At 47.9% G+C, this 21,352-nt stretch overlaps 3 protein-coding genes across 8 annotated transcripts in view; all 3 read left to right on the top strand.

Moving 5' to 3' along the window:
• The first annotated feature begins 468 nt into the window (after positions 1–468).
• On the top strand, positions 469–9,185 carry gigyf1a (GRB10 interacting GYF protein 1a). Of its 3 annotated transcripts, none has more exons than XM_061808945.1 (23): positions 469–1,189; positions 1,266–1,329; positions 2,393–2,522; positions 2,640–2,735; positions 2,831–2,948; positions 3,161–3,269; positions 3,449–3,648; positions 3,765–3,994; positions 4,102–4,243; positions 4,322–4,507; positions 4,738–4,877; positions 4,963–5,137; positions 5,229–5,452; positions 5,692–5,786; positions 5,882–5,982; positions 6,082–6,155; positions 6,211–6,348; positions 6,445–6,648; positions 6,931–7,139; positions 7,233–7,387; positions 7,488–7,651; positions 7,732–7,900; positions 9,000–9,185. In XM_061808945.1, exons 2-23 carry the CDS (start codon positions 1,295–1,297, stop codon positions 9,065–9,067), a joined length of 3,162 nt encoding a protein of 1,053 aa, XP_061664929.1. In that variant the 5' UTR covers positions 469–1,189; positions 1,266–1,294; the 3' UTR covers positions 9,068–9,185. The 3 variants fall into 3 exon arrangements, with proteins under 3 accessions (XP_061664929.1, XP_061664928.1, XP_061664927.1); XM_061808944.1 differs by having other exon boundaries at positions 5,229–5,530; XM_061808943.1 differs by having other exon boundaries at positions 5,229–5,530; positions 6,931–7,142.
• A 362-nt stretch (positions 9,186–9,547) lies between these two features.
• Positions 9,548–19,068, top strand: wrap53 (WD repeat containing, antisense to TP53). Of its 3 annotated transcripts, XM_061808496.1 has the most exons (12): positions 9,548–11,720; positions 11,809–13,056; positions 14,356–14,662; positions 14,726–14,894; positions 14,986–15,081; positions 15,174–15,282; positions 15,766–15,854; positions 16,961–17,184; positions 17,411–17,625; positions 17,866–17,969; positions 18,049–18,186; positions 18,582–19,068. In XM_061808496.1, exons 3-12 carry the CDS (start codon positions 14,461–14,463, stop codon positions 18,814–18,816), a joined length of 1,581 nt encoding a protein of 526 aa, XP_061664480.1. In that variant the 5' UTR covers positions 9,548–11,720; positions 11,809–13,056; positions 14,356–14,460; the 3' UTR covers positions 18,817–19,068. The 3 variants fall into 3 exon arrangements, with proteins under 3 accessions (XP_061664480.1, XP_061664479.1, XP_061664481.1); XM_061808495.1 differs by lacking the exons at positions 9,548–11,720; positions 11,809–13,056 and adding an exon at positions 13,462–13,695; XM_061808497.1 differs by lacking the exons at positions 9,548–11,720; positions 11,809–13,056 and adding an exon at positions 13,816–14,279.
• A 589-nt stretch (positions 19,069–19,657) lies between these two features.
• The window catches only part of efnb3b (ephrin-B3b), a 46,274-nt gene continuing 44,579 nt past the window's right edge, over positions 19,658–21,352 (top strand). The window contains exon 1 of one of the 2 annotated variants that reach the window (XM_061808498.1): positions 19,658–20,171. In XM_061808498.1, coding sequence (XP_061664482.1) covers positions 20,066–20,171 — 106 coding nt within the window. In that variant the 5' untranslated portion in view covers positions 19,658–20,065. Of the gene's footprint in view, positions 20,172–20,963; positions 21,088–21,352 lie in introns of those variants that run through there. The other variant, XM_061808500.1, reaches the window with a different exon arrangement.

Below are 21,352 nucleotides of genomic sequence, written 5' to 3'. Positions count from 1 at the left end.
TCAATAAATGTTTTTTTTTCTGTGTGACACGCACGATTTTAGCGCTCTCCAGGATGTAGTTTGCTCTTTATTCAGGAAATGAACACAAGTACAGTACAGCCTCGGTTCTTGACCATAATCAGTTCCAGAAGGCGGTTTGAGAAGTGATTTGTTCGAAAACTGAATCGATAGTTCCCACTACAATGAATGGAAAAAGAAATGATGCGTCCCAAGCCTAAAAAAATGGGCTTTCTAAAATGATTTTTTTTTTTAGCTTTTTCTGATAATAAACTGCATAGTAGAAATACACGTATGGTTTTAATACTTTACATATTAATATGTATGTATAGTTTTCTGGCTAATGCAATGTAATTATTCAACAGCTGTCTTTAAAGTTCTACATGACTGCAATATAAAGGTTAAGAAAATTTCATATCTGGGTTTTTTTTTTTTGTTGTTGTCCCCCCCCCCCAGTGGCGCAGTGAAAAGAAGACAGGAAGTTACGGCATTACCTGCAGGGTCTCCGCCAGTCCACATTTTAGTCGGAGCAAGCGAGAAAGGCGCCAAAAAAAGGGAAGGGAAGGAAAGGAGGGAGCGAAGAAAGGAGGAGTGCGGGTCGCGTCTGCTCTCGGCAGCTGTTCCAGCAGCTTGTTATTATTGTTCAAATTTTTTTGTTGTTGTTGTCCTCGGCTGTGACTTTTCAAATATTCCTGTTTGTTTTTTTTTTTTTTTGACAAACTGGTTCAGGTTTTGACCTTAAATGTGAGATCTAACTGCTGTAAAAAGTAAACCACAAAAAGATAAGTGAGAGTGCAGGAGAGAGTGTTGGGAAAAACTACTCTCAATTACTATAATTTTTTTTTTTTTTTCCATTGATGATTTCCAAAGTTCCTTTTTTTTTTCCTTCAATGTTTTACAACCTTAATGGGCTGTGAGTAGCAGGAGCTTCCATTCTCCAACCTTTCATCGAAGCCTTTTCTTTACGGAGAACGGACTGATAACCTGGTACCCCTCAAGCACCAACAACTGGCAGCTATTCTTGTGGATGTTTTTTTTTTTTTGGGGGGGGGGTATTTTTTTGGTTGATTTTTGAGGAGGGGGCGCCCTGTGACCACAATTTTAAGCACCACTCGGCCTTCTAGTCACCCAAGCCTAACTTAACCTAACCAGCTCAAGCCTCGTCCTGCCTGCTCCGACATCTCTGGACAGGGTAAGCTCGTACGTACCGGAGAAATAACAAAAACCATCAGCAGTTTTTGCTCACTAAGAATGCATTTGCCCCCCAGATACTCGCTTCTGTGTGGACGTGAGGAATATGACTGCTGAGACTCTCAACTTCGGCCCAGAATGGTGAGAAAATGCGCCGCTTGACGACGCCTTTGCACTCGACATCGAAAAAATTAACGGTTCGTCAATCCAAAAGGAGTCTCATCATCTGAGATGCCGCCTTGGTGTCTTTTTGCGCTTTAAAGAGAGAACAAGGGCTGCTTTTGTCAATCCCAGAGGACGTTCAAGTTGAATTCCGGATTGATTTGAAATCATGATTTGGGGCCTGGTCGGTGGATGTTTGCGTAGCGATAAATGCGAGGTGTAGCCCGCCATTTGGTCACACCATTTCTAACAGGCCGCGAATGTTCCTGGTTTACGGCCAGACGGGGAGAATATTTTTCTCTCTCTCTCTCTCTCTCTCTCTCTCTCTCTCTCTCTCTCTCTGAACATCTGCAACTGCTTGGTACTCACTCTGGTCCCCATTCTATATATACAGTATATAAATATGCCACTGTCGTCGTTATTTAAGGGGAGGGGGGGGGGATGAAATTAAATGACTTTTTAATGTCTGAGAAACAAAATTCCATGAACTCAACCCGCATTGTTTGCACGCACCCCCCCCCCCACCAATGGGCTCCCCTGCATTCTCCCTACTGGCGAGGTTTTTTCTCGCTCCTTAGCGCTCCCGCTAACACCCGCCTCCTCTCCCGAGGTACATATGGTTTAGATGTGAGCCTGTGAGTCAATAACGCTCCTCTGAGAGAGGCAAGTGAATGGAGCCATTGTTCGGCTCACAGCTTTGGAAGCGGGCCCGCCTTGGCACGGCTTCGTGTTTTTTTTTTTTTTTTTTTTTGTCAAATTAGCTACTTTATAAGAAGCCGACTCCATTCAGTCTGGGCACGACAGTTGATTTGTTACAGACTTGGAAGTCAGCAAAGGTTGGAGTTCGGTGCATGCCATTCGATATGTTTTTATTTTTTGGCGGGGGGTTATTAAGATGAAAAGGATTGCAGTTACATAATATAGATTTCCCTTGTGCGCACAGCAGAAGTTGGAAGAAAAAAAAAATCAGAGAGTTAGGGATCAGTGAAAAATTCAGTTGAAGGTGTGTATGCTGATATTAAGATGCGGTTATCTCACCCAGGCTCCGTGCACTGTCCAGTGGGGGGAGTGTGACGTCCCCCCCTCCCTCCCCCGCCATGCCAAAGTACAAGCTGGCCGACTACCGCTACGGCCGAGAGGAGATGTTAGCACTTTATATCAAAGACAACAAGGTTGGTTGCGTCGCACAGAGCCGCGTCAACGGCACTGCGCCGCCGATGCTACGGGCAGCCTGCTTTTCATTGGTTAGAGGCTGGCGTGTTCCCTGAAGGCTCCGTTGTTTATCGTAGGTCCCGGAGGACATGCAGGATAAGGAATTTGCTGCTATTCTGCAAGATGAGCCCATGCAGCCGCTGGCACTGGTGCCTCTCACTGAGGAGGAGCAGGTCAGCCTCTCGACACAAACCACAGCAACACGCCCAGGTGAGCCTTTCCATTGGCTGGCATTCCTCACATTCCCCCCCCCCCCTCACCCCCGCAGAGGAACTTCTCCATGTCCGTGAACAGCGTGGCTGTACTGCGGCTCATGGGAAAGGGGGTGGGCGGAGCCGCCCCGGCCGGCGCGGCCCGAGGACGCGCCGCCGCGCGAGGCAGCAGAGGTACGGAAAAGTAGAGAATGACTTGAGAGAAAACAAAGCACTCTTTATAACTACATTAGCACAGCGATCAAAATTACAAATGGCAGAAACTGCAGTGGCTGTACGGCGGTGCTCTGTTCCTCCTCTTTCTTCACCATTTTGGATGAGGTCACTTCCTTTTGGCTCCCTTTATCCGGCCACACATGCCGCCGTGTGTGTTTGTGTGCGCGCAGGCCGGGGCCGCGGGGAAGGTGGATTCTACCAAAGAAGTATTGAAGATGCTGAGGTTGGTTTCGGTCGAAGCTCCAGAGAGATACATCGTAGCCAGAGCTGGGACGACCGGTAAGGAAGTCAGCAGGCACGCAAAGATTGATGTTTGAATGTGATGCGTTTATGAGTATTTATGAATTTTTCACCCCCCTATTAATGTGCCTTTGCCTTGGTTTTGTTTTTTTTTTTTTTTTTTTTTTTTTTTTCGTTTTGTCCCCCCCGGCCCCTGGCATGTTTGACGACCACTCCAGAGGTGAGCGTCGATTTGAGAAGCCGCTGCGACGGGAAGGGGGTCGTCCCGGCTTTGAGGAGTCCGCGGGCTCCGGGGGCTCCGGGAGGAAGGAGTACACAAGGGCTGACAGCGATAACTGGCGCACCCTTCGGGAAGAGCAGGAGGGGGAGGAGGCCGAGCCGGGAAGCAATTGGAGAGTCGCTGGACCCCGCAGGGATGGTATGAGAAAGAAAAACACTTTTTATTTTGAATCGTACATGCTCGTTTTTTGTTCCTTAAGTGGAACAAGTTTTAAACTCGAGCTTCTTGAGGCTCACGAGCAGGCGCTTTGTCAGATGGCGGTCCCCGTTCAGCAGGCTGGCGGGATCACGGCGGTCCAAGTGAGAGTCGTCGTCGCAAGTTCGATTTTGACTTCGGCGGCTCAGAGAACCCGAGCGGCGGCCGCCGGCGCGCCGGCAGCGAGGGGCCGGAAGACGACAGGGACGGCCTGCCTGAGTGGTGCATGGACGAGGAGGATGGCGGAATGGGAACGTTTGACTCCTCAGGCGCGTTCATGCCTATGAAGGTGAGGCTCTGCCAATGGACTGCGTGCCTTTTTCAATTCATTTTCTGAAGGGCCAGGACAATGTTGTCGTCTCTAAACATACTCTTCAAACTATTCATCTCTCCCAGAAGGGTGGCAAGGAGACAATCCTGGAGGAGGAGTTGGACTTCAAGGGCATTGAAAAAGAGGAAGAAGAGGGGAGTGTTCCTGATGTGGAGAAGAGCAGCAGTGATGGAGACAAAGACAAGGGTTCAAAGCTTCATTCCAGTGGTCCGCTGCACGGATTAGCTGCACCTCGTTGCTTGGATTTCAATCGCCGCTCATGACTTTTATTCCCTTTCCCCACAGAGAGTAAAGAAGCCACGTCAGCTGCGGTCGACGGGGAAGCAAAGGCGGCGGCGCCTTCTTCCTCCCCTTCTGCCCAGTGCGCCCCTCCAGCCGTGGAGTCCCAGCAAAGCAGCAGTGGGCCAACAGTGGAGAGCACGCAACTGAGCATCAGCCACCCTTTAAAGGATAGTAGCCCAGCAAATGAAGGTACGCGGCCGTTGTATCGCTTGACTTTTGTTGCGCGTGCTGCCTCGCTCATCCAATCTCAGCCCGGTGACAGTGGCTGACGTTGACATTTTTGGATCCATGTCCAATATGTATAGCCGCACCTACTGAATAACTTGACTGAAACAGCCGCTCCACCTGTTGAACTGTTAAAAAAGAAAAAGTGAGGCCCAGTAGTTTTATGTGTGGGTCCGACGTGGCTCTGGTTTTAGGAACCAAGACCCAGGTGAGCCCAAACACTGCCTCCTCTTCAGCGCTGCCTCCACCGCCGCCATCTTCTGCTGCTCCCCTCCTCCCCCAGTCTGGGGTAGGAGACATTGAGGATGATGAGGGCATGAAACACCTGCAACAGGTATGTTTTCTCAACTGCGCATAATCGGGGGGGGGGGGGGACCCCAAAAAGTTTGAACGCACATATTTTGTGTGTACCTATTTAGGAGGCAGAGAAGATGGTGGCGTCGCTGCAAGACACCTCTTTGGAAGAAGAGTGTTTTACGCAGGCGCTGCAACAGCAGCAGCAGCAGGAAAGCAGGAACACCGCAGCCGCTCTCCCTCTGTCGCACGAGGCCGCCATGAAGTGGTTCTATAAGGACCCACAGGGAGAGATTCAGGGTATTCTTTATGATTTGGACCGATTTGGTATGTAATAGTAACATGATAAATGATCTCGCTGTATCTGCCCCCCCTCCCACCCAAAAACCAGGTCCATTTACTACCGTGGAGATGTGCGAGTGGTTCCAAGCTGGCTACTTTACCATGACCCTCCTGGTCAAGCGGGGCTGCGACGAGGGCTTCCAACCCCTGGGCGAAGTCATCAAGATGTGGGGCCGTGTGCCTTTCGCCCCGGGGCCCTCCCCGCCGCCCCTGCTGGTGAGACAGCCACCACCAACGCAGCGCCCACAGCCCACCCGGGGGCCCGCCGGGACTGTGAGTCAGAGCTCGGCCAACGTAGACGATGGGAAGGGGTGGATGCAGAAGGGAGGGAGGATGGATAGACAGGCAATGGTAATAGATTTTCACTTTCTAAGGATTCACTGATGTCTGTGCATGCAGAAAAGACGCGTTCATCAGTGTTTGTGGTTCGAGATTTTGTCTTTTTTGTGTGTGTGTGTGTGTGTGTGTATTTGTCAAAGCATGCTACTAACAGTCGTCTGCCTCCCTCTCAGGGAAACTTGGACCAGGAGCGCCTGAAAAAACAGCAGGAGCTGGCAGCTCTTTATCAGCAGCTCCAACAGCAGCAGTTATTCCAGCTCATTAACCGGTGTGCAACCCCCCCCACCACCACCGACCTACTACGCGGGAACGCTTGCGCGCCGGTTTGCGTTTGTCGCTCATTCTTTGCCTTGCGTATTGTAGGTGCAGTGAGCAGGGTATGATTCCTTCGATGAACAGGTCGATGTCAGTGCCAGATACAGGGTCCATGTGGGACATGCATACCTCAGCTTCACAGCCGTCAGGTGCGGTCTCATCTGCGAGCAGGGGAAAAATGTAATAAAAAAAAAACAAATGGCGACGATGCCGTGCTTCAATATGCCCTTCTTGTTACGTCCACGTAGGTGGTGAAGCCAGTCTTTGGGATCTAACAATGAATCCTTCTACTCAGGGTCCAACTCTGGAACAGCTTCAAAAGGTTTGTTGTGATTTCTGTTTTTATTGGGACAGAGTTTTTAATGTATTCCATCCAGCTGCAGCAGGAGCGGCGAGACGCTGAACTCAGGGCGAAGCGAGAGGAGGAGGAGCAACGGAAGCGGAGGGAGGAGAAAAGGAGGCAACAGGAGGCACAAAAGCGAAGGGAGGATGAGGAGCTTTACAGACGCAAGCAGGTGAGAAGAAAGATTCGATGAGCACTGTCCACTTTTTAAAACAATTTTTTGGGGTTTACTGCGTTAACACATTTGCTGTGTGTTCCTTGTCGTCAGGAGCTGATCATGAAGCTACTGCAGCAGCCCCCCCAGCAGCAGGGGCCGGTGGCAGGCGGCTCCGGCTGGAGCGGGGCTTCTTCCTCCGGGCTCTGCAAAACGGGCAAGTCCCAAACTCTCTCTCTGCTGGAGATGCAGCAGGAGACCGAAAGGCTCCTGAAGCAGCAGCAGCAGCAACAGCGAGCCCAGCAGCAGAGGGAGCGGGTAGGAACCCGAAGCCATCATCCCGTTTCGATTTTTATGCATAGTTCTCTGTGTACCTAACCGACGAAACGGAACGCTGAAGTTTTTTTTGTGCTGTGTGAAGCTCAAGACTTGAGACAAAAAAAAAAAAAGGGGGGGGGCAGGGGTGCTGGTTCCATCTGTGAAGCAAGTCAAGGGCAGACAGAAAAAAGGGGCAAATATTTGAGCAGTGGATTGGGCATAATCGATTAATCAATGAATCAACGGAACTTTATGTTCTTTACTCTCTCGTACTATTCGCAGCACTCTGGCATGTCGATGGGGGGATCGTCCATGGGAAGTCAGTGGGTGGACGGCGTGGGCATCTGGGGAGGACCCGGAGGCATGGATGGAAAAGGCGGAAGCGGCGGGATGGGCATGTGGGAAGAGGCCGTCAAGAACCAGGCCGGCCTTCGGGGCAACGGCGGCAACAACCTGGGCTTAAAGAACAGCCGCAGCAGCCCTTCACTCAGGTTGTATGTTGCGCTCGTGACGCCTTTGTCGCCGCGGGGTCCGACTTGGGTCGCTGCGGTTCTAAGCCGCGTCTGTGGCGCGCCCCCCCCCAGCGAGCAGTACATGATGCGCCGGAAGCGGACGGATGAGGAGGAGAATCTGCTGAAGCTGTTGCAGGGCATGAAGCCCCAGGACGGCTTCACCACCTGGTGCGAGCAGATGCTGCACGCGCTCAACACCTCTGCCAGCAACTCCTCTTCTCTGGATGGTGAGGACCCCCCCCCCCCCCCCCCCACCCCCCACTCCACTCCCACCCCGTTACTCTCTCGGCCATTTATTTGTTTAACGTTCTGGTCATGTCACCACAGTTGCTACAATTGTGGCCTACCTGAAGGAGGTGGAGTCTCCCTACGCAGTGTCGGAGTTCATCCGGTCCTACCTGGGGGACACGGTGGAAGCCAAAGAGTTCGCCAAACAGTTTCTGGAGCGACGTGCCAAACAGAAAGCCAACCAACAGAGACAGCAGCAGCAGGTAAACCTGGGCAACGCCGGCAAGCAACAACTCAAATTTTGTTTGCACGCGTGAAATGCGTTTGGGCCTTCTGATTTCAGCTATCGAAGGAAGTGGCTGGGCTGAACTCGATGCGAGGCATGAACGCGAGCGCCCTGCAGTCCATGTTCCAGGCCGGCCACATGGGCAAGACTGGTCTCTATGACAACCCAGGAGGGAAAATGAAAAAGAAACAGCCCATGATGCTGCACTCTGATCCCAGCATCTTAGGTACGTCGCCGCACGCCTGCCCTTTTCCCGACTTCTTTCCGGCATGTCGCTCTCAAAATGGGGCCTGGGGATACTTTGAGAGTGCGTTAGCAAAAAAATGATTTACAATGAACTGTCAGATCATTTAAAAAAAAAAAAAATAAATAATAAAATAGGGCATACAAACAAATAGTGACCACAAATTAATAATGAACCAATTCCTTTTTTTTTTTTTTAAACAATAGTTTTCAGATTATTAAAAGCTCTACAATTGCGACCTATTATCATATGAGTCAGATGTCCCTGGATGAGTCATAGTAGTAGTAGTAGTAGTCCTGACAATATTTTTAGCCCCCAATTTTTTTTTTTTTTGTTTGAGTATTTTTTTCCCCATAATTTAAAAAAAAAAAATTCCAAGTATTTTCTTTAATTTCCTAATATCATTGCCGGTAAAGCGTTGCCCTCACAGTTCTGAGGTCCTGGGTTCAATCCCGGCCCTACTTGTGTGGAGTTGGCATGTTCTCCCCGTGCCTACGTGGGTTTTCTCCAGGCACTCCGGTTTCCTCCCACGTTCCAAAAACTTGCGACATTAATCGGACACTCTAAATTGTCCCGAGACGTGATTGTGAGTGCGGCTGTTTGTCTCGATGTGCCCTGCGATCGGCTGGCAATCAGTTCAGGGTGTACCCCGCCTCCTGCCTGTTGACAGCTGGGATAGGCTCCGGCCACTCCCCATGTGACCCTCGTGAGGATAAGGGCCAAAGAAAATGGATGGATGGATGACTTTGTTGCAAAAATGCACTAGTTAGGGTTTTTTTTTTTTTCTTGGAAAAAAGAGCTTCATTCTCATAACAAAATGGATTTGCAGGATATTGGCTTTTATTCTCAGAAAAAGGCAATTGAAATTCAAATGGCATTTGCAGGTATGTACGTATGTATGTCTGACCTTTTTAATTTTTTGACAAATTGTGAGCTCCCCCTATTTCGTCTCAGTATTTTTCCCCTGGACAAAAAAGCCGCTCCCCCCTTTTTGGTAGGGGGAAGCTCGTGGAATTTGACCCTTGATTCCTGCTTCCCTGTGCCCCCCCCCCTTCCCTTCCCTCCCCTCTCCTGCCTGCAGGCTACTCATTCCACAGTACAGCAGAGTGTTTGAGCCTGAATGAGATGGAGATGGTGGAGGATTACTGATGTGACGCAGCGCAGCAGCAATAGCTACCTGAGGCCTTCTTGTCTTTTTTTAATCAGACAAACCTGATGACGAATGTGCACTGCTAGGGGGACCCGGGGGAGGGACTGTAAGCAGGGGGGGGCGGCCGGAGAGGGCGGTCGGAGGTGGTCGTGGGGGGGTTGCGGGTGCCGCTCCTCTCACGGTTGGGACAAAAAAAAGTAGGGGGGGGGGGGCTCCCTGCTGCACCACTTGAGCAGGGGCAACAGGGGGGCGGGGTGTGCGTTTCAAAGAAACATGGGTATCCTCTGGCACTCAACATTTTAAGCACCTTATACTGAACTAATGCACTTTATCGAGATGGGATTTGAATATTTCTTTTCATCTGTATTTTTGTGTGTGCGTGTGTTTGTGTGAGTGCTCAGAATCAGTGTGCATCACAACTGGAAGTGTTAACACGGGCGTTTTTTGTTTTTTTTTTTTTGGGGTGGGTGGGTGGGCGGTAGAGGGTGAGCGTTTCAAAGTCAGGGGGACCTTTAAGTTGAGAGCAAATCCTTTTCTCGAAAGACAAACACTGTTGATATTTCTGTTGTGGATTTTTTTTTTACATTTATATAAAAAAAAGTAAAGCTATCGAAAAACGGATTATAAAAACTTGAAGATTTGCACTTGCCTAGAAAGAAAATCCTAAAAAAAAAGAGAGAGAAGGGGGTGAGTCATAAAAGTTGATGTTTGTGTGAATGACTAAAGTGTGATTGGTTGATTCTTGTCAGTTAATATACCAGTGTGCACAGTTTTTTTTTTTTTTTTTTTTAAAAAGTTGCTTACCAAGATGCGTGAGACAAAAGTGGCCATTCTTGATTTGTTCTGTTGTTCGGTTTAATTTGTACTATCACGTTCGTGTGCGCGTGCGTTTTAGTTCGAGAGAGGGCAATTGCACAACACATCCTTTCTCTTAGCAGCTTTTTATCCCCCACCTGAGTGATGACCTCCCTCGGTTGTGTTTGAATGAATGGGGGGAGGGGAGGGGAGGGGGGGTGGATTGAGACGTCGATTGCGGGCTTGTGTGTGATTGTTTATTTGCTGTTGAAAGAAATGAGTCCACACGACAGGTACTCATTTTGAAAAGTGTGCTTTTTTGTGTGTGTGTGTGTGTTTGTATGAATGCACATTTGTGCCTAAGAACTTGGATCGGGTGCGTGGCCATTGAGACATTAACTCTTTTTCGGAGTGAGTGTGACGTGTGTCAGTGCTCAGCACAGTGGATGTCTAGTGTGTGTGTTTTTTTTTTTTTTTTTAAATATGTATCATGTTTTGTAGTTTGGTCTTGGGGTGATCAGTCGGACGGACAGTGGGGTGCGATCAAGTTGCCTTTTTGTCAGCTCTCGAACTTGTGAATGAAACGTGTCGAGGTCTTGACTCTTGAGGAAAAAAAAAAAAAGATTACATCATCCTAACGGTGCATGTAATTTAGCATTGTTACCTGTTCGTTGTTGCAATTTTGAGAATGACGAGTTTTCTTTCTTTATGAGAAATATATACGAATATATACATTATATACAAAGTTGAAAAAAGTATTTGGACTAAGATAATGAGCACTTGGGGCTGCTATTTGTTTTTGTTTTTCTTCTTACGTTGTGATACAGTTTTTGTTTAATTCTCGCCATGTGAAGTGTATTTCTTAAGAAAATATTGAATGTATTCCAAAAAATGACAACAAACCCGTGCTGATATATATTTTTCCCCCCCTCAGAAGATTTCAAAAGTGGAAACAATACAAGAAAGCTTCAGAGGTTGTTTTTTGTTTGTTTGTTTTTAAATGTTTATTTTAGTACACAGTGGAGGGAAAAAAAACTGTTAATAGATACAGTTGAACACACTGCCTCTACAATCCTGATCGTACAAATGGTGACTAAGAATTAAAAGGACGATTTCTATTCCATACTGGAGCTTTGGTTTACAAACCACATGGATATCAGTGGGTGCACCCCCCCCCATGTCTTTCTCTTTTTGATTCCCATGTAAAATGGGCGGGGTTTGCAAGTGCGCTTCTGCCATTATGGACATTGAGTGCTGTTCTTGAGGAATAATGGACAATATCGCTGCCTAAACTGGAGCTTTTTGGGGGGGGGGGCTGCGGCGCAGAGTGCGAGGGAAAAACCGAAGGATCGGCCTCCATTGTTTCCCCACGTATACATATATTTGTTTTGTGGAATGAAGCGCAGGGCGATACCAATCGGAGACGGAAGTCAAGAGGCAAAAGGCGTCCCGGGCTCGGTCCTCGCCAGCACTCACCCTGCCCGAACCAACTCACCTATGCACTTTTGTTCATTTCAAGCTGTGAGGTACCTTTTTTTTTGGGGGGGGGGGAGGAGGGGGGGAGACGGGAGCACAACGGGAGGATGGTGGCATCACTGAAAAGAAATTCCCAAACTGAACTGAAAGACTGGAGCCTCCTGTACATACTATTTTTCTATCACCTTTCAGAGTAGATTCTAACTGGCTGATGAAGGAAATCTCATGACACGCCATCTATGTCGGAGTTAATTTTTTTTTTTTTTTTTTTGAGAACAAAGACATTTTGGGACTTTTTTTTTGTTTGTTTGTTTTTAAACCTTGGAGTCAGCCAAGCGGAAAGAAGGTTGCAGCTCCCAAAGTCGGAACATTTTGGCGGTGGTAAGACAAAAACACGATGGATCACTGTTTTTTTTTTGTGTGTTTTTACGCCGCCATGTGCTCATCTCCCGTTCTTCTCTTCCCGCAGGACTTGGCCTCCGTGCTCTTTCTTGTCAACCAGATGAAGCCGACCCGGGAGAACTCGAAACCTTGGCGCGGCTTTCCCGGACGGACCAAACGAGACGTGAGGACGGCGGCGTCCCGTCTGTGAGCCGCGACCGTCGTCAACCCACCCCGGACAGGCTGCTCCGGATGAACCCGCTACCAGCAGGACCTGTTTGGATGGCAAGGACAAAAAGAAAAAGCCGCTTTGGCTTCCATTAGGTAAAAAGCCACCATGAAGCCCTCGCAGCTGCGGATTTGGGTGGACTGAAGACTTGTATTAAGAAAAAACGAGAAAAAAAAAAAAGACTTGACATGTCAACACTTGCCCGGTGTCACAAATTTTACAGTCCAAAAGGGGTGGAAGAGTTAAAAGTAGGGCTTTGTAAATCATGTATATTTGTATGCTGTTATTGGGTTTTTTTTTGAGGGGGGGGGGTTAATTCCCCTCCTTCCTTCATGACTTTTGCTTTAATCCCCCAGTTCAACATGCCTTAAAAAAAAAAAAAAAAAAAAAAACAACTAAAAAACAAACTGTACAGTCACGTTCCGAATGGCTTTCACTGACAATGTTCCAGAATTTGAGTTGGACAAATTGCACAGCAACGCTTTTTGTGCCAGGCTTTCTGGTTATCAGCAGAGCAGCAAGCTTTTCTTGTCTCATATATGTATATACTTTTTTTTTTTTTTTTTTGGGCTGGTGGTTGGCTTTTTGGGGGGAGGGGGTGGGGGTGTTCACAGTTTTTGGTTTTCTTTCAGTGAAGATTAGTGTTTAGATGCGGGTTTGGTGTGGACTGAAAAAAGGGTTGAAGTCTGTATTGTTTGGAGCTGAGCTGATAGAGCGCGAGATGAATCATAATTGTTGCCATGTGACCAAATAGCAATGAGCAACGTGCAAATGTTTCAGCCAAATTGAATCAGATCATCCTCAAATTCAATTTTTTTTTTCTAGTTTTGGGGGATTATAATTTAAGTGTGTATTTCTTTTTATCACTCTTACATGCGTGGTTTTTGTATTTGATCCATTACATAGAGCAAAGTGTGTTTTGGTGACCCAATTTGACCCCCAGGTGACACCAAATGGGCAGCAAATCCAGAATAATCGCGCTTCAAAGATTTATTTATTTTTTTTTTTATCCATTTCCAGTGATTTTTCAGAGCTAGTTTGAAAACAGCATTGTAGATTGGTTGTCGGGGGTAACTTCTACTACATGGGATACTTGTCGGCAAAAAGGTTTGAAATGCAAACTTTTCAGTCCTTCAGTCGGTCGGGTAAAAAGGATTTTATTTAATTTAAAAAAAAAAAAAAAGAGCGGCACAGTGTTTGTCTCAAAATTGTCGCAGTACGACTCGCTGCACTGTCAATTTTTATTGCTACATTAACGCTAACAATTAAGCGTAAGATCGAAAGGTTCGATTTGGCTAGGAAACATTTGTCCCTCGCGTATTTTACAATCAGCTCAGCTCCCCTTTGCTTAAATCTTTTGAAAGTTGTTGCAGAACCTTTACTTTTGGGTGGAAGAATGAGAAACTGAAAGATGTGTAAATAGTTTGGTTTTGTTTGAAGAACAAAATAAATACTAGCAGTTAGCGACCGACTTGGCGCAGTTCACTTATTCGTGCAAAATAAATAAATAAATCGCTTGCTCGGAAATCACGCGCACCAGGTCTGTCTCGCGGGACTTGGCGGACACATGGCTGCCTGGTCGTTGCAGATTTTAAATGAAAGAAAACACCCGAAATAAAAGAGCTGCGTGTTTCGAGAAAGTAAATGTCCGCAACACAAGCTTAACTGCACTCCCGCTACCTCAGCCGGGAAGGTGAATTCAGTCCGCGTTTTACGAAACTAAGCCAGGGAAGAGTCGCGAGTCGGGTAAGTGTTAGCACGCTAACGTGACGTACACTTGTTTTGTTATTGTATATGATGTAAAATATCAGTTATGTATCAGAATAACACAGACTGGGCCTTGCACGGGAACGGGTGGGGTTTGAGTGGCCCTCGTAGGAATATGAGCATTTTATACAGTGGTGTATTAACATTTTTGGACACTGATAGCAATCGGCGCGCAGTTCACACGTCATTGTTCTCGCACAAATATGACGTGTTTGTTTACGCGTGTGTGTATAGTGAGCAAATTAAATACACTTTTATTTTTAAAACCTGAATCAATGTCGGTTTCTGGGATGAACGGAATATGTTGGGGGTGACTGTGTTTTACCCAGAGATTCGCGGAGTTGATGTGGCTAAAACTATTTAAGATAGGTTAGGTAGTACATGATTTCATTTTAAAAAAAAACTTATCTCCCGCATTAGGCTAAGCAAGTTCTAAGACGTTGTGTGTCTTCCTTTAAAATCTCATTATTTTTTTTTTAACAATTATAGAAGAGCAGTGTATTAACGTAGCGAGTGAGTGAGTTTATTTGAATAAGTCCTAAAAAAGAAGACTAGACACGGAAGTATGAGTGATCTCCAGCACTGTTGTGGTCTTGTTCTGGGGACTTGCCATTCGTGTGGTTTTCTCTTGGTTCACAGGCCCGTGGACGCTGTGATGTCCTCGCCCGCCAGCATATTTAGCAAGCCACACTGCATGAAGAAAGCCGAACGGAGCCACGCGGTGTCGACAGCCCACCGCCGGGCATGAGCAAAGGCGCGGCTGACCCGAGTACGGGGCCTGAAAGTCCGGTGATGGAGGGGCAGGACCCCAAGTCGCCCGCAACCCTCGCTACTGTCAAAAGTCCCTGGTTGGGTGAGGAGGATCAGGGGTCGGGCGGGGACCTCCAACCTCCTGACCTGCACGAAGATGACCCAGCACAAGCGGACGTGGAGCAGGGAGAACAAAGTAGCGTGCGCTTTTCCTCGCTGTTTTACACCTCTTTGGACCCATCTTATTTTCCGCTCATAGGAACAAGAGACCCCCCAGGTGCCGAAGACACGGGTGATGGAGCAGAGATGGCTGAGCGCGCTGAGGAGGATCCTCAGTGCCAGCGGAGCGCTGATGGCGGCCACGATGGAGAGATGCAAACAGAAGAGAACCCCCACGACTCTGCAGACAGTCCGGATGAAGGACAGCAGTAAGTTGAGTCAACTTGCATGTATGAATTTATATGAACATGATTCTCAATTTTTGTTAAATGTTTTTTTTTTCTTCACACCTGCCTGCAGCCTGGCCTTAGACTTTTCCCAGCGCCCCCAGGTCCTGACTAGTTCCTGGAGCGAATATGCCAGTTTCACGGAAAATTACCTCAAAGGTTGCAAATGGTATTTAAAAAAAAAAAAAAAGCCGAGGGCCAAGTGCGCGTTTAGAAAGCGACGGCTCCCGAAACCAGAGCGACATTTCTCTCTGTTCTCAGGGCCCCGGACGGCTCGTGTATCCTGAGCAACAGCGCGGACAACGTGCTCCGCGTCTACAACCTCCCTCCAGAGATTTACACGTACAACTGGGACGCGCTAGCCGAGATGGTGAGCGGTGCATCGGTTTTGTCCGAACGGCCTTTTTTTTTTTTTTTTTCCCCCACTGTGTCCTAGCGCTATGTGGTGTGCCAAAGAACTGCCAGCTACCTACATTTGACTTGTTGTTTGACTTTATTGGATTTCACTGAAAACATTTTTACGTCTGAAGTTTGGCAAAATGTTTTTGCCTGTTTGGACTCATATTTTTAAGTTTACAAAATATGATGATTGCCCTGTATTTACACTGTTAGAAGTAACCGGAGATCACCATTAGACAGTGTGTTCATTGTTTTTAGAAGTCCTCTGCCTCCCCCATCAGGTGAGAGTTGGTCTTGCAGCTTGGAGGAACCCAGTTCTTAAGTTATGCTTGTGTAATTGATGAATATTATGATCTTTATCCAGGCAGAATTGTCGATCGTTTTTTTCATTAGACATTTAAGTATAAACTGAGCTGCCGACTGACCCCCCCCCCCCCCTGGCTGTGTTTGCCAGAGTCCGGTCCTCAGGATGGCTGAAGGAGACACAGTCTACGACTACTGCTGGTACCCCAAAATGAACTCGCTGGAACCCCACTTGTGCTTGTGAGTGCTTGCACCGCAGAAGTCGTTTTTTTTTGTGCGCTCCTCGTGTGGATGGGCGCACTTGGCGAAAGGAGCAGTTTTGGTTGACTATAGGCCCGTATATGAAACCTGAAAACTTTTTTTTTTTTTGTTTTCTTTTTTTCGGTGCACGAATGATGTTCTTTCTGGGTATTGACGGCACCTTGAGGGTCTTGCCCTTTCCTGACATCCCTTGGAGATGATCAATCATTTAAGTGAGGGAAGGAGAGTGTGGCAATGAGTTCTGGCCAATTTATCTTTGTGTACACACACACACACACACACACTCTCCCAAGGCCAGTTTTGGCTGGGTGGTATAAAAAATGCGGGGTTAGGGTTCAGGGTCTGCGCAAGGCCGTTTTGATCGGAGGGGTCCTGTGGGTCAAAGACGCTCCTGCAAGCGGTTGAAAATATTTTCTCCTCTCATCACTCTTCTATGACGTCTCACGATGATGTGCAGGGAAGCCTCGCATATTCCAGCTTCGCAATCCGTCTGTCCGTAAATAGTTTTTGTGTTAGCCAGTTAGCCAGGCCGTAGCCGTGTCTAATAGAAGGAAAAGTGCTTTGCAGCCATCTTGTGGCATCTTTGAGGAATTACAAAAATTTATCGGGTGGCTTTTAACTTTTTGTGATTTTATTTATTTATTTATTTTTTTTTTTTACAGCAAAGGGTCAAACTGTTCTCCGTTTTTTTTTTTTCCAGAAGATGTTTTGAACGCCTCGAGCCCCCGTCATGGCTGAAAATTCTGAGCATTGCTCCAGGCGAACAGCAGCAGCGAGCGGCGCGATTATAATTGGCCACTTCCCGCCTCTGGGATAAAGCGGCGCTGTCGCAGCTAATTTGCGTTGCTCTAATTAAGCGGCAGTGATGTTTGGAGCGTTGCGTGATTACGTTCAGGTGGTTGTGATGAATACATGAATTTGCCCCCCCCCCCCCCACTACTCAGACATGAATTTCTTTTAAATAGGGAACCTCATTTACTGCCAGCCGTCCCAGTTAACGCGGACGTTTGACTTCTAAAGGCCGTCAACGGCAGCAAACGCGTAGTGTGAAATTCCGGAATATGATTTAAATGTGTCGTCCACAGTTTTGCGAGCAGTAGCCGCGACAACCCGATCCACGTGTGGGACGCTTTCCACGGCGAGGTGCGGGCCAGCTTCCGGCCTTACAACCACCTGGACGAACTGACGGCCGCCCACTCGCTCTGCTTCTCCCCCGACGGCTCGCAGCTCTACTGCGGCTTCGACAAAACCGTCAGGGTCTTCTACACGGAGCGGCCCGGCAGGGACTGCGAGGAGCGGCCCACCGCAGGTCGGCCATCGCTCGCGCATGCGGGGGATGTAAGGTCAAATGAAATTTTTTTTTTTTTTCATGGCGGGAGTTCCAAAAAGGCATATATGTCACAATGTTGTTTTGTGGTGAAAGAACGGATGGGTCCATACCGGCTGGCGTTATTTTCGTGAATAACGTCCTAAAAATCATCCGTTTCACGACACTTGACCTTTAATGTGTTTTTGAAACGATGTCCCCCTTGAAGCGAAGAAGCAGAGCGGCCAGAGCGGCATCATCTCCTGCTTGGACTTCAGCCCGTGCCAGTCCCTCTACGCCTGCGGCTCGTACTCTCGCTGCGCCGGCCTCTACTCGTGCCAGGATGGCACCCTGCTTGGGCTGCTGCCCGCCCGCCACCGCGGCGGCCTCACCCACCTGCTCTTCTCGCCCGACGGCTACCACCTGTACACAGGTGGCCGGAAGGTACGCTGCAAACACTAAAAATCAAGACATTATCCAGCATTTAAAAAAAAAAATAAAAATAAATAAATAATACCATGAAATTATCAGTCTACGACAGCAGATTCGGGGAACAGAGTTGCGGGGGGTGGGGGGGGGGATGATGACATCAAAGTCAAATATGAGCGAGAGCGTGTCCTGGATTAGATTAACGATGAAACACACACACGCATTGGTCATATTTTTGTTTTTTTTTTTGTGAAGGATCCAGAGATCCTGTGCTGGGACATTCGAGAGCCCGGTCAGGTCGTGTTCTCCCTTGCGAGGAACGTGGCGACCAATCAGCGCATCTACTTTGACCTCGACCCGTGAGTTTTCATCCGGCCCGCCCCACCGTCACGCGCCCACCTACGGGCGCCGTTCCATTGCGTATTTCTGCCCCGCCAGGTCGGGCAGGTACTTGCTGAGTGGCGGCACGGAGGGGGCGGTGACGGTGTGGGACTGCCAAGCCCCCGCAGGCGCCGACGAGGTACTGCGGCCGCAGCTCAGTTTCCAGGCCCACTGGGACTGCGCCAACGGAGTCAGGTATTTTGCACGACACTTTTAAAACCCAAATTTTGTAGGAATAATACATGAAGTACATGCATTCATATTTTCATCAAATTCTTATTCCAAATTGCACAGAGAAAACAATTGATAAAATTCACAATTTTATTTGATTTTTTTTTGACTGGAAAATTACAATGTAATCTTGAATGAGTTCCTCAAACATATCCGAACTGATTTTCTGTAAATTTATGATTTTAATTTAAAAAAGGGTTTTCATTGAAAATATGCAACTTTACGATTGTAAAATAAGGATATGTGATGTGTGTACGTGTTTAGCATATTTAAGTATTCAGAGTTTTATTAAAAGAAATAAGTCTCATTTTTCACCGGTATTATTTGTAATAATTTATATCAATCTCCTTGGCGTGCAGCGTCCATCCCTTCATGCCGCTCGTGGCCACGTCCAGCGGCCAGCGGCAGTTCCCATGGCCCAGCGACGGCGAGGGCGACTCTTCGTCCTCCGACGCCGAGGCCGAGGGAGCCGACGAGGCCGCGACCTCTTCCGTGGCCAACCGCGGCGACAACGGGCTGAGCCTGTGGTGGGCCGGACCGTGCGGACCCCCCGCCGACGAGCAGGGTGACGCGGTTTCAAACATGCAGAGTTGAACCGGACACTTCACAAGGGTACGCTCGCGTGGCAAAACCGCCGACTGGTTCCTTTTCTCCAGCAAGGATGCAAAAGGTGGACAGATGGCCCAGAAGTGTTAAATTAAAAAAAACAAAAACAAAAAAAAAACACGTTTTCTTTTGTATGTCGTGCTAGCATCCGATTATTCCTTTTTATTTTTTTTAAAAATGACTTGGACCTTCTTTTTATTAACTTTAGCATCTCCACACGTAACCCGACTGAAATAAAAGAATGAAATCCACTTTCAAATTTTGCTTCACAGGCTGTCGAGAACATTCCAAAGCAACAGGGGGCGCTATAACGTTGTTAAAGAAGAACATTTGGAGCCAGATGAGTTGACCTTACCGCGACCTAATGACTTAATTCTCAACTTTAATATCAGATATGCGATTGTCCCGGACATATGCAACTTTTCTCAGTTGAATATCGAAAACATCTGTTTTTTGATTTGTGGATTGAGAATTCAACACACGCATTTATCCATTTTCACCAATCTCACGGGGGCCGCCACGCCGGGCAACGTCGCCCTCTGCTGCCGGTTGCGTTACGAACTTCAGGTGAAGAAAGCGGCCTTTCCCCTCTCGTATGTGCTGCGATAGATTGCGGAACTCCGGGAGCGACGACGCGCCGATTTGAACAAGACTCGAGCAAGTTTAGGTTCCGAATAATCGTTTGGCGCTTTGGCCCCAAACATCAGCGAGCAGGCTCGTCGCGCCCGACTCGAAAGGAATTAAAGGGCTTCGCTGTGATGAGCTCCTCGTCCCCCGCATCCAAAAGGCGTCTGTCGACCTTTGCCTCAGAAATGTGAAGCAACCACTCGATGCGTTCACCTTTTGCCCGACGCGTGATCGGCGAGGTTCTCCGAAGCCATTCTGCGGCGGCCTGTTGCTTGGCAACAGTCACCGCCGCCTCAGGGGAGGATAGTAGCTACAAAGCCAGCGGGGTGGGGGGCAGAAAAACGACGGCAAGTGGAATCAAGGAGAAATCGCTCAGCACGCTCACTGGCCACAAAATTAGGGACCCCGATCGAGAGCCAGCGAACGACGACCACGACGTTCGAGTCCCAGCTTGAAAGCCGAAGAAAACATCCAATTCGTCACTTGGTAGATTTTTCTTGACACTGAAAAATGAAGCTGCAAACTTTTTTTTCCCCCCTCCAAATATATTTGTTAACTCAAGGATGTCACAGGTTTTTTTTTGTGGGGGATCTCTCTTGTAGTTGCTGGTATGCAGTGTGTGTGTGTGTGTGTGTGTGAGATCAAACGCAGAGACAGGAACAGACCGATACTGAAGGATAAAGACGTGCAACTGAGATCTTTCAGCTACGAGGCGGGTGAGGATGCCGTGTGATGACACACACACACACACATTCGCGTAGCAATCGGAGTATGAATTTCATTCTTATCACGGTCCCTCCACCCCCCCTTGAGCTCTTTGTGTTGATGCACCCACCTTGCCATCGATGAGAACCAGCAGGAGGCATTTCCTTTTTATTTTTTTTTTTTTGGGGGGGGGGGTGGTTTTGTGCACCAGGTACAACTGCAGTCACAGTCTCCGTGCGCACTTTTGTCCACACGGGGGCAGTAGAATCCTTATTTTGAGAGCTTTGCCATGTAACCCTGAGCGGGTTCAGCCGGGTGCATCGACGACCAACACGCGTCGCCCCCCCCCCCAAGCACGTTTGCATATCTCTCTTCTTGTTCATTTGTATGCACGAAGAAGTTCATTTCACATTTTATTTTTAGTCCCATATTTATGTATATATAGATGGGGAGAGAGATGACAAGAGAGAACTAAAAAAAAAAAAAAAAAAACGTTTGGGTGTGTTTTGAGGATTTGTGGCGGGGGGGGGGGGGCGCTCTTGCACTTCCAACGTGGATCAATGCTTCTCGGGTCTTTTTTTAAATTTTAATTATTATTTTTAAGGAGAATAAAACTCATAGTAGCCCAGAGGTTTGAATCAGTATTTTTTTTATTTTTTTTTCAACCTATTGTGTTTTGTCGTGCCTGCCAGTCTCCGACGGGGGTATATTCCTCCCATGTCCTGCGTCTACGCCCCCCCCCCCCCCTCCCTTTTCCCCTGCTTGGTTCTGGTGTTCCGGCCCTGGTCTTGGTGGTTCTGCCAGTACGCGGCGAGCCTCCGTGCAGGTCGGACCGGTGTCGGGATTGTGACGTCGTAGTGTTTGTTTTCGCCAGGCAGACGGACCGGATCACACGCGCACAGATGTTGGACCCAGGCTCGCGTTTTGGTCTTTATCATTCCTATTAAAACACTTTCCAAGTCTCCCCCCCCCCTGCAAAGTGTGGATGTTTTTTTTTTTTTTTTAATATATATAAATACAACTCTTGAAATAGACTCCCCCCTCTATCTACGAAATTTGGATTCTTCTCCCCCCTTTTTTTTTTTTTTTTTTTGACTTCCAAGCGAAATCAGCTCTAAATTGAGCATTTGTGGATTTACAAGCGGTCTTTGCGTGGGGATTTGTGATGTGCACCGGCTAGACTGGACAAATC

Source organism: Syngnathoides biaculeatus, chromosome 21, assembly GCF_019802595.1.
Source record: "Syngnathoides biaculeatus isolate LvHL_M chromosome 21, ASM1980259v1, whole genome shotgun sequence".
Taxonomy (NCBI): domain Eukaryota; kingdom Metazoa; phylum Chordata; class Actinopteri; order Syngnathiformes; family Syngnathidae; genus Syngnathoides; species Syngnathoides biaculeatus.
This window is presented reverse-complemented; position numbering and strand designations above follow the sequence as displayed.

Coding starts and splice junctions, on each gene's coding strand:
- wrap53 (XM_061808496.1), top strand. CDS start 14,461: ATGAGCAAAGGCGCGGCTGACCCGAGTACGGGGCCTGAAAGTCCGGTG. Junction 14,895..14,985: donor AGTCCGGATGAAGGACAGCA/GTAAGTTGAGTC, acceptor ACCTGCCTGCAG/CCTGGCCTTAGACTTTTCCC. Junction 18,187..18,581: donor GACTGCGCCAACGGAGTCAG/GTATTTTGCACG, acceptor CTTGGCGTGCAG/CGTCCATCCCTTCATGCCGC.
- gigyf1a (XM_061808943.1), top strand. CDS start 1,295: ATGACTGCTGAGACTCTCAACTTCGGCCCAGAATG. Junction 6,156..6,210: donor CTCTGGAACAGCTTCAAAAG/GTTTGTTGTGAT, acceptor TATTCCATCCAG/CTGCAGCAGGAGCGGCGAGA. Junction 7,901..8,999: donor CTCTGATCCCAGCATCTTAG/GTACGTCGCCGC, acceptor TCCTGCCTGCAG/GCTACTCATTCCACAGTACA.